Source organism: Arachis ipaensis, chromosome B1 (assembly GCF_059453495.1).
Source record: "Arachis ipaensis isolate K30076 ecotype BB chromosome B1, ASM5945349v1, whole genome shotgun sequence".
In the NCBI taxonomy this organism is placed as follows: Eukaryota; Viridiplantae; Streptophyta; class Magnoliopsida; order Fabales; family Fabaceae; genus Arachis; species Arachis ipaensis.
Genome location: NC_142436.1, coordinates 62,238,418 through 62,250,203, shown reverse-complemented (window position 1 = coordinate 62,250,203; position 11,786 = coordinate 62,238,418). Strand labels below are relative to the sequence as shown.

The window sequence follows — 11,786 nt, the reverse complement described above, 5'->3', positions numbered from 1 at the left end:
GGATGAAGACAGTAGGAAAGCAGAGGTTCAGGAGGAACAAAAGCATCTCTATATGCTTATCTGAAATTCTCACCAATGAATTACATAAGTATCTCTATCCTATTTATATTTTAATTATATTTTAACTATCAATTCACCATAACCATTTGAATCCGCCTGACTGAGATTTACAAGGTGACATAGCTTGCTTCAAGCCAACAATCTCCGTGGGATCGACCCTTACTCACGTAAGGTTTATTACTTGGACGACCCAGTGCACTTGCTGGTTAGTTGTGCGAAGTTGTGACAAAGAACTAAAATTATGAACGTGCGTATTAAGTTTTTGACGCCGTTACCAAGGAATGAACGATCACGATTTTGCATACCAGTAAGGCTCATCCCAAATGTAATACTTGGCATCATTGATGAGCTTCCTTTTCAAGTGTTTGTTGATGTTGGAAGGTAGCTCTCCAATGGCCTTAAAGTTGGCTATGTCTGCAAACCATGGGGCCTCTTGGATTATCATCAATTGCTCATCCGGGAAGCTTTCATTCACCCCAGGGCTATGTGCTTCATTCTCCTCATGTAGTATCCTTGATAGATGGTCAGTCACCTTATTTTCTACTCCACTTCTATCCTTGATTTCAATGTTGAATTCTTGGAGTAGCAGGATCCATCTTATCAACCTAGGCTTAGATTCTTGCTTGGTTAACAAGTATTTAAGTGTTGCATGGTTAGTAAACACAATGACTTTAGAACCAATGAGGTAAGATCTAAATTTATCAAATACAAAAACTCTAGCAAGGAGTTCTTTTTCAGTGGTGGTGTAATTCATTGGGCTTTATTAAGAACCTTGCTAGCATAATAGATGACATGCACTAGCTTGTCTCTCCTTTGTCCTAAGACAGCACCAATAGCAAAATCTGATGCATCACACATCAATTCAAAAGGTAAGTCCCAGCTAGGTGGTGCTATAATAGGTGCAGAGGAGAGCTTGCTTTTAAGCTCATCAAAAGCTTGCATGCATTCTCTATCAAAGATAAACGGTACATTAGAGACAAGCAAATTACGTAGAGGTTTGGCAATCTTTGAAAAGTCTCTAATGAACCTTCTATAAAATCCAGCATGTCCCAAGAAATTCCTAATTGCTGTGACATTGCAAGGTGGGGGATAATTTTTCAATCACTTCTACATTGTCTCTATCTACCTCTATGCATTTCTTAGAGATTTTGTAGCCAAGGACTACCCCTTCTGTGACCATAAAATGGCACTTTTTTCAGTTCAAAACTAGGTTAGTCTGTTGGCATCTCTTGAGCACCAAGGCAAGATGGTGTAAACAATTAGGAAAAGAGTCACCAAATACTGAAAAATCATCCATGAAAACATCAATAAACCTCTCAATCATATCAGAAAATATGAATAGCATGCACCTTTGGAATGTAGCAGGTGCATTACACAAACCAATGGGCATGCGTCTATATGCAAAAACACCATAAGGGCAAGTGAAAGAAGTCTTCTCTTGGTCTTTAGGATCCACTACAATCTGGTTGTAGCCTGAGTATCCATCAGTGAAACAGTAGTATTCATGTCTGGCAAATCTCTCCAACATTTGGTCCATGAATGGTAGAGAAAAATGGTCCTTTCTTGTGGCTTCATTGAGCTTCCTGTAGTCTATACACATGCGCCATCCAGTCACTGTTCTTGGTATGAATTCATTTCTTTCATTTGCCACAACTGTGATTCCTCCCTTCTTAGGGACTACTTGAATAGGGCTCACCCAAGAACTGTCTGAGATAGGATAAATCACCCCTGCTTGCCATAACTTCAACACTTCTTTTTGCACTACTTCTTGCATTGAGGGGTTCAGCCTTCTTTGTGGTTGTATTGAAGGCTTGGCATCCTCCTCAAGAAGGATCTTATGCATGCACATTGAAGGGCTAATTCCCTTTAGATCTGAAAGTATTCACCCTATGGCATCCTTGTGTTGCCTCAACACATTGATGAGCTTCTCTACTTGTTCTTCACTCAAGCTTGAGTTGATGATTATTGGATATGTGTTGTTGCTCCCCAAGTAAGCATACTTCAAGCTTAGGGGTAAGGTTTTCAACTCTAGCTTTGGTGCCTCCATCTTCTCTTTGTTTGCCTTGTCTAGCATAATTGAGCCTTCTGTGATTTCCTGTGGTAGTTGACCACATGATGTTTGATGATCTTGCTCCATTGCTCTTCACATTGATCTTCTTCTAGGACTCTTTGAACCAGCTTTTCCATTGTGTCTACCATCATACATTCTCGAATGGACTCCTTGGGATAGCTCATTCTAGTAAAAATATTGAACACCATCTTTTCTTCATGCAATCTTAGAACTAACTCTCCCTTTTGCACATCAATTATAGCTCCGGCTGTTGCCAAGAATGGTCTTCCTAGTATGATTGATGCATTAGACTCTTCCTCCATGTCAAGCACAACAAAATCAGCTGGGAAGATGAACTCTCCCACTTTAACCAAGTCTTCTACTACTCCATGGGAAAACTTAAATGCCCTATCAGCTAATTGAAGTACCATTCTCCACTACAACATTTTGGGTCTATGGCCACGGTTTTTTTCGTCACGGTAAAAAACCGTGACCATAGAGGGTCTATGGTCACGGTTTTTTACCGTAACAAAAAAAAAAGCTATGGTCACACTTTTTGGAAAAAGGGTGACCATAGAGTATCTATAGTCACGGTTTTTTAAAAAAGAGTGGCCTAAATGGGTCTGTGGTCACGGTTTTGGGGTGACCTAAAGGGGTCTATGGTCACGATTTTTTACAGTGACCAAAAAGGGTCTATGGTCACGGTTTTTCAAAAAAGGGTGACCTAAAAGGATCTATGGTCACGGTTTTGGGGGGTGACCTAAAAGGGTCTATGGTCACGGGTTTTTAATGTGACCAAAAAGGGTCTATGGCCATAGTTTTTCAAAAAAAGGCGACCTAAAACAGTCAATGGTTATGGTTTTGGGGGTGACCTAAAGGGGTCTATGGTTACGGTTTTGGGGGTGACCTAAAGGGGTCTGTGGTCACGGTTTTGGGGGGTGACCTAAAGGGGTCTATGGTCACAGTTTTTCGAAAGGGTGACCTAAAAAGGTCTATGGTCACGGTTTTGGGGGGTGACCTAAAAGGGTCTATGGTCACGGTTTTGGGGGTGACCTAAAGAGGTCTATGGTCACAGTTTTTGGGAGTGACCTAAAAGGGTCTATGGTCACGATTTTTTGAAATGGTGACCTAAAAGGGTCTATGGTCACGGTTTTTATATATTTTTTATAATCTTAAATATTTTATATATTTAAAGTTTAAAAATTTTAATAATTAAAAACTAATAAAAATTTTATATGATTTACTTTAAATATTAAAATTTTAAATCTAATTTTATAAATAAAAAATTAAGTTGAATACTATTAATTTTAAATTAAAAAATTATTTAAAACTTCAAACTAATTAATAAATTGACAAATAAATATTATTTTTTTAAAATAATTTAAATAAATTATGGTTGATTTTTAATTACTATTCTACCTTCTAATATTATTAAAATTTCTAAACTACTCTAGTCCTAACCCTAATTCTAATTACTATTCAAAAATATTTTTGTAACTAAATCAGATTTTAATCATCTGAATATAAATTAATTAAGATTCTTATATATTTTTTTTATAATTTTGAGTATTTCATATATTTAAAATTTAAAAATTTTAATAATTAAAAACTAATGATAATTTATCTAATTTATTTTAAATATAATTTCATAAATAAAAAATTAAGTAAAATACTATTAACTTTAATTTAAAAAATTATTTTAAACTTAAAACTATTTAATAAGTTAATAATTAAAAATTAATAAAAATTTATATAATTTAATTTAAATATTAAAATTTTAAATTAAAAGACTTAATTAAAAATCAATAAATAAATTGATAATTCTATAATATTTTTAAAATAATTTTTAAAGAATTAAATTAAATTTTAAATTATTCTATATCCTAATTTAATTAAAATTATCAAACTTTAACCCTAAAATTCAAATCACACACTAACCCTCACAACCCTATTCTCATGTATTTTGGATGGCTAAATTAATTTTATAAGTACTTCGAATTTAAGTTAATTAATATTTTTGTGTAATTTTATTATAATCGATTATTTTATATACTTTGAAATCAAAATTCTGGTAATAAAAAATAATAAAAAATTATATGATTCAATTTAGATAATTGACATTTTAAATTTAAACATACTTGATAAAACGTAATTAATATATTTATTTTATAATTTAAGTTAAAAAATTATTTTTATTCAGCAATATATTGTAAATAGTATTCTTAAAATATTTTTAGTGGAGTATATTTAATTTAAAATTATTATTCTATCCATCAATTTTATCAAAATATCTATTTTATCCAAATTCTCTTATAAAATTCCTAATTTCTAACTCTAATTCCCAAATTAAAAATCACAAACCCTAACCCTAATCCCCCACACCCCTAATTTCCCAAAATACAAACCCTCAAACGACCCTCCTCTCTTCACGGTAACACACGCACACACCCACGAAAGCGCAGAGAGAGAGAGAGGGAAAACGGAGAAGGGAAGAGAGGGAAGAGGAAGCAGACGGCGCCGACGGAACTGGCAGCCGCCGTCGCAGTCGATGCTCGCAAGAAAGAGAGGGAGAGTGAGGGCAATCGAGCTGAGAAGAAGCAGAGAGTGAGAAGACGCGAAGAGGAGAAGCCGTCCCGCACCGCCACTGCGTCGCCGTCACTGTCACGCGATGGAGGAGGAAGCCGTTGTCGTCGCCATCGAGCACGAGGGAAAGAGAGAGGTTCGCAGTGGAGTGAGAGGGAGATAGAGACAGGCGCGATCGAGAAGGAAGCTCGCGACAGAGATGAGAGGGACCGTCGCCATCACCGCTGGTGTGGTCGGAGTCACCGTCGTCGTCGATTGAAGGTGCCGCCGTCGTAGTGGAAGAAACCCAGAGAAAGAGATGAACAAGGCCCGAAGAGAGTGAGCCTCGCTCCTCCGCCGTTTCTGCTCAGCGTCACTGCCACCGGAGTTCGTCTCTGCCGCCGCCATTGGAGATGAACCCAGTTGTTCTCTTACTGCCGGAGGTATTGTTGTCACTGCTCTGGCTCAATTATGTATCGTTAGTGTTGCTGTTTGGCTCAATTATTTTATGTCATTGGGGTTTGCTTTGAAGTGTTTCTTGTGTCATTAAATCTCAATTATGTATTCCTTGTGTCATTTGTGTGTAAACAGTTCATCCTTTTCCACATGCCGATACTGGGTTTATCTTTTATTTGTAATTCCATTTGCCTCTTTATGTTTCTTACCTCTTTTTCACTCATTAACAAAAATGGAAACCATGTTTGTAACAGGATCAATTGAATTGGAAGCCAGCTTAAAGGATGAAAGTGTGAACAAAGATGAAAAAAGCTTTACTAACCAGCAATGGGACCAAACTTTAGTTACAAAGAAAAGGATGCCACCAACATTAAAAGGTTTCTACGACCTTCAACCTGATGATGAAGTAGTTAAAAAAAGTATGTATTAGTTTTATAAATAAAAGGGGTATGAATTAAACTTTTGAACTTGTTGGTAACATTGTTATGTGTGGGTATGATACTTGATGATAATAGAATAGTTCATTAGACTCTTTGAGCATCTAAATAATTATCTCTATTGAGTGCTTATTTTACTGACACTGCACAGGTAGAGGAGGCCGAGGCCGCGACCATGACCCTGGCAGATTAGATGACACTTGGACCTCATCAATGGAAGCAGAAGTTCAAATTGTCCATGGAATCTCAAAGAACCCTTTCAGCCACATAACTAGCAAGGGAAAAGATAGAGATTTGGAGGATTTCACCTGCAAGAGTTGCTTGAATTGACCGAAAACTTCTCAGAGGACAAAAAGATTGGGAGAGGAGGCTTTGGATCAGTATACCATGCTACTCTGCAAGATGGTAAGGAAGTTGCAAGATGGTAAATCTATTGTTATGATTTGAACTACTATGTTTATGTGTGTGCTGCCATGCATGCAATGTGTTTCTCCACTACTATGCCATTGATACTGGCATAGTCAGCTTTATCCACGAATGATTTTTGGACCCTTCAACTATGCTATAGTTATGAAGTCTGTTCTTAAGTGCTGTCTCGATCTGTTTTATTGGTTCATTTGCTGTTGACGTCAAAATAATTCCTTAAGTGCCCCATTGTACTGAATTTTATTTTGTCATTCTTGAGAAGCATTTGTTTTTGTTAAATTTCATGTATTATGATCTACTTGGTAGAAAAACCTCACTTTGGAAGGTAATGGTTAGAAAACATTATTCTTTTGATTGTGTTGTTTGTCTTGTGTATTCAGTAATATGCGCAATGTCTCAAGGCCACCAATATTAGTCACAACATAAAATTCAAAGTTATGTCAATTTTCTTTCACAACTTATTCTCCCCCAAATTATGCTCTTAATTGTGGTGTATCTTATATTTATACACCATGTCCTTGTGGTATTAGAGTATAGCCTTATTTCGAGTTTCTTTTGGCTTCAGATCTTTAATGGTGTAATCCTCAAGGTAAAGCAACCATGAATATGCTGCACAGGGTAGAGCCGTATGTTATGTACGAGTATGCAAATTTCACATATTCAGAGACCACATCATCTTGAGTCGTTTACCTGCACAATGCCTTAATGACATATCATCTTAAGAATTCAAGTCACCAAATAAAAAAATCTATTTGAATTGTATGGCTGCTAAAATTAAGAGTAGGCTGCTGAATATAAATTGAAATGATTTAGCATTTAAAATTACAAAACATGCTTTAATAATTTCTTTGCAGCTTGAACAAAGTAAATTTGAGGAGAAGAAGAAACTTGAAAATTAGGATTTTTTCAGAATCCAGATCTGTGAATTGGAAGAATAAGGAGCATACTTACTTAAGTTTTGTCGATTGCCAATCTAGAGCTTTTTAGGTTTGCTTTGTTGTTTATGTTGCTTCATTTTTTATTTCTATTTTCTTTTTACTTGTGCTATATTTATATTATTTGGTGCTTTATAGGAATTAAGAGCTGCAATGAAGTCTGTCAAAAATGAAGTTTTAAAAACAAAAAGAAGCTACTCAGAGAATTTCAAGTACTTTGGTAATATATACAACTATCTCTTCAAGTACTTTATATTGTTTTATGATGTGTCATATACTATGATGTGGATGTGTGTTGTATAGTGTGTACTAGCTATTATATGTGTGATGTATATATGTTTTAATGATATTTTTTCCCTAAGTTGAAGAAGAATAAATGTAGGTGTTTATGTCTAATGTGATTTTATTTTGCATGTTAATGAAGCAGGTGTTGAGCTTTCAAATGTTTAAGTGGCTGAAACAAAAGTTTTCGAGCGTTGAGAAGAAAGAATAGCAATACCAGAAACAATTTATTCTGGTAGAATCTAAATTGTATTGCTCTCACGTCTGTGGAACAATTTTGTTAATAGTGTCTACTTAGTGTTAGTGTATATATCACTGTATAAAACTAAGATTGAGACAAGTGTATTCACTCAACTATATTGATATCAACTATATTGATATGTTAGTCGGTTATTTTAATCACAACTTATCTTAATTGTTGATTATCATTTTTTATTTTTAGATTTATTTTGTGATCATTATTATTTTGGGATGTGATTATGCTTTAAAAAAAAATTAAATCTCATAAAAAAATAGGCTTTGGTCACGGTAAAAACCGTTACTATAGATAAGGCTATGGTCACGATTTTGTGGGGTGACCATAGATAGGGCTATGGTCACGGTTTTAAGGTGGGGTGACCATAGAGGCTATGGTCACGGCGAAAAATCGTGACCATAGATAGGGTTATGGTCACGGTTTTAAGGAGGTGTGATCATAGAGGCTATGGTCACGGGAAAAACCGTGACCATAGATAGGGCTATGGTCACAGTTTTAATATGGGGTGACCATAGAACTATGGTCATGGCAAAAATCTTGACCATAGATAAGGCTACGGTCACGGTTTTAAGGAGGGGTGACCATAGAGTCTATGGTCACGGTTTTAAGGAGGGGTGACCATTGAGGCTATGGTCACGGTGAAAAAACGTGGCCTAAAGTGTCAGAATTTGAAAATTGAAACCGTGACCATAGATAAAAAATCTGTGACCATAGACCTATGGCCACAAGAGAATAGGCCACGATAAAAAACTGTGACCATAGGTCCAAAACCGTGAATGGTCACCCTTTTTACTAGCTACCATAGACCTTTTTTTTGTAGTGCTTGTTGGTTTGGCTTCTTCAATTCTCATTCTCTTCATCATGGCCATTGGCCAAGGACATAAGGTTGATACTAGCTCCCAGATCACATAATGCTCTTTCAATGCTAATATCCCCTATGATGCAGGGGATTTGAAAGCTCTCAGGATCTTTCATCTTTTGGGGAAGCGTCTTTTGTATAATTGCACTACATTCTTCTGTGAGCACTATAGTTTCCTTTTCTCCCCAGTTTCTTTTCTTTGTCATGAGCTCTTTTACGAACTTGGCATAGAGTGGCATTTGCTCTAATGCCTCAACAAAAGGGATACTGATTTGGAGCCTCTTAAAGATCTCCAAGAATCTAGAAAACTGACTATCCTTCCCATCATTTCTTAGCCTTTGTGGGTAAGGTGCCTTTGGTACATAGGGCTTCAAGACTTGTTTTGGTGCAGCTGGAGTATGTGTCTTTTCTTCCTTCTTGATTTCTAAGTGATGCGCGATATTTTGTCGGTATAGAATTTTACCAATAAATTTTGTCGTGAATATAGTCTAAACCAACAAGTTATAACGCATCAAACATAGAAAATGTGTGTCCACAATTCAAAATCAATAACCGAGAGTATTAGTTCCGAGTCGTTCTCCCTAGGAGTTTCTCTAAGGTGCACATCATTGGTTAGGGGTTCTCTTGGTGTTTGATATTGGATACAAGAAATGTAAATGAGCTTGCATTAAAACAACGAACAAATAACAAGTAGACTAAGGGACACAAGTACTTGAACTAAACAAAAGTGAATGACAATCAATCAATATAAAAACCTTGGCTAGGGGTGAGAATTGGAATTCCTATCCTCATTGTCTCCATCAATTGTGATAAGAATTGGTTATTGCTCCACTTAGTTAACATCTAACCATGAAGAAAAGTGAAGTGGAATCAATTTGAGTCTACAAGTCCTAGTCAAATCCCAAGGAGAGACTAGAGTTAGTGTCATTCAAATCAATTAGCAATTTCCAATTGTCAATCAACGAAAGACCTTCACAATTCAAGTGTCTCTAATTACCCAACCCCCAAGCCAAGAGTGAAGATCTACTCCATAGCTATAGTTAACATTTTCTCAAGCACTTGGTGAGCAATAGTGCAAGACATCATGAAATTGAGAAGAGAAGTTGAATTAAAGCTATCTATTGCAAACAATTAGCAATAATCAAACAATTAACAACAATGAACATGAAATTCCTCAATGCATTAATAGAAATCAAAATAACAAGATCCAAAGCCAAGATCTACAATGCTAGAGTAACAAGAACATTAAATTGAGAGTAGAAGAATGAGATCTACAAATTAAAGCAATGTAAAATTGAATCAAATTCAGATCTAACCAAAGGATCCAAGTGCAATTGAAATTGAGAAAGCCAAAACCTAGAGAGAAGTTGGAGTTTCTCTCTCTAGAAACATAAACTCAAAAACTAGCTAAGAAAGTGTAAAATGTGTGAATCCCCCTTCAATCCTTGATCCCTTGGGTCTTTTCCCTCCAGAATTTAGCTCAAACTGGGCCTGGAGGTCCTCAGAAATCGCCAGCCACGATTTTATTAATGAGGTCATGCGCCGAGCGTCATGCGTACGCGTAGGTCACGCGTACGCGTCATCTAGGTTTTTGCAATCCACGCGTACACGTTGAGCACGCATACGCGTCGATGGGAATTCTGCCCAGCCACGCGTATGCGTCAACTTTTGCGCGCCAATCCAGATCCAAGCTTCCACGCGTGCGCGTCGACTACGCGTTGCGCATCGATGCCAATACTCCAAAGCTCCATTTTTCATGCTCCTTCCACTTATGCATGCTTTTTTTCTCTCTTCTAAACCATTATTGCCCCCTATAAACTCTGAAATCACTCAACAAACAGATCATGGCATCGAATGATAATAGAGGGAGATTAAAATATAGCTTATTTAGGGCCTAAAAAGCATGTTTTCAATCATTAATCAAAATTAGGAAGGAGACACAAAACCATGCATTTTATGTGGATAAGTGTAAAGGAAGTTGATAAAATCCTCTAAATTAAGCACAAAATATACCACGAAATAGTGGTGCATTACTAAGTCATTTGCAACCTCTTCTTCTTGCAAATTGTGGCTTGAGGATGTCTCTTTCACCACCTTCCCACTTCTTAGTGTGATGGCCTTGCATTCCCCTCTTGGATTGGTCATGGTGTCGCTGAAAAATGTATTTGTAGGCATTGGTATCTGCTTGGATAGGTATCCTAGTTGTGATTCCAGTTTTGATATTGCTGCCCCTTGGTTCTTTATGTTGGACATGGCCTCCTCTTGGATTGAATCTATCTTTTTTCAGCTTGCAATTGTCTCTCTACAACAGTGGCAATATCCCCTGCCATTTGTGCCATCATAGCTTCTAATCTTGCAAAATTTCCACTATCATCACATGGTTGTGGGATTAGGGATAATACGTTTTGGGAATGGTTGCTGTGTGGTTGTTGGTTTGAATGGTAGGGGACATTATGTGGGTTGTGGTAGGGCCTATGATTGTTATATTGATGGATGGGGTTGTTGTATTAGTTAGAGTGATATAGTTTATGGTCTCGGGTATGATTTTGTTGGTTTTTTCACCCAAAGTTTGGGTGGTTCTTCCAACCTGGGTTGTATGTTTTAGCATTGGAGTCATATGGTTGTCTTGATGAATTGTTCACATAGTTGGCTTGCTCCCATTCACATTCAACTTCTAGGCCATCTCCTTCTTGTATATGTGCTTGAGTATTAATTGCTAAGACTTGATTTTTCTCCATTTGCTTGGTTAGAGCTGCTAGTTGAGCTGTGATCACCTTGTTTTGAGCCAGCAGAGCATCTATGTGGTTTAGCTCTATTACTCCCCTTCTTGAGTTCCTATCGGAGGCATAGAAATACTAATTGTTAGCCACAATTTCTATGATGTCTATGGCCTCTTCAATTGTCTTCTTATTATTGAGAGAGCCTCCTGAAGAGTGGTCTAGAGCCTTCTTTGACTCCTGAGACAATCCTTCATAAAATATGTGCAGTTGGACCCACTCATTGAACATATATGGGGGCATTTTCTTGTCAACTCTTTGTATCTCTCCCAAGCTTCATAGAGAGTCTCCTCATCTTGTTGTCTAAATATTTGTACCTCAACTCTCAACTTGTTGACTCTTTGGAGAGGGTAAAATTTTACCAAGAACTTGTTCACAACATCATCCCAAGTTGTCAAACTCTCTTTTGGAAATGATTCCAACCACTTAGATGCTTTATCCCTGAGAGAGAAGGGGAACAAAAGCAGTTTATAGGTGTCAGGGTGAACACTATTAGCCTTCACTGTATCACGGATTCTCAAGAATGTGGTTAGATGTTGATTTGGATCTTCTTGAGCACTTCCTCCGATTGAACAGTTATTCTAAACAAGAGTGATGAGCTATGGTTTGAGCTCAAAATTGTTGGCATGTATGGTGGGTTTCAAGATGCTACTCCCACAATTCCCAGGATTGGGATTGATATAAGA

General features: G+C 36.9%; 1 protein-coding gene, 1 long non-coding RNA gene and 1 other non-coding gene across 8 annotated transcripts; 2 read left to right on the top strand and 1 right to left on the bottom strand.

Annotated features, from left to right (window-relative positions):
• Nucleotides 1-2,127: 2,127 nt before the first annotated feature.
• Nucleotides 2,128-2,541, bottom strand: LOC148576792 (uncharacterized). The gene has a single exon (XM_088502784.1). The coding sequence runs from the start codon at nt 2,539-2,541 to the stop codon at nt 2,128-2,130; it is 414 nt and encodes a 137-aa protein (XP_088358910.1).
• Nucleotides 2,542-4,453: 1,912 nt separating this feature from the next.
• Nucleotides 4,454-7,633, top strand: LOC107630692 (uncharacterized). Of its 6 annotated transcripts, none has more exons than XR_001618362.3 (6): nt 4,675-5,115; nt 5,383-5,547; nt 5,717-5,970; nt 6,846-6,978; nt 7,065-7,146; nt 7,354-7,633. It is a non-coding gene; the product is annotated as an uncharacterized LOC107630692 (long non-coding RNA). The 6 variants fall into 6 exon arrangements; XR_015902356.1 differs by having other exon boundaries at nt 7,351-7,489; XR_001618359.3 differs by lacking the exon at nt 6,846-6,978 and having other exon boundaries at nt 4,454-5,115.
• A 3,693-nt stretch (nt 7,634-11,326) lies between these two features.
• Nucleotides 11,327-11,432, top strand: LOC148576791 (small nucleolar RNA R71). Its single transcript, XR_015904028.1, has one exon. It is a non-coding gene; the product is annotated as a small nucleolar RNA R71 (small nucleolar RNA).
• The last annotated feature ends 354 nt before the right edge of the window (nt 11,433-11,786 follow it).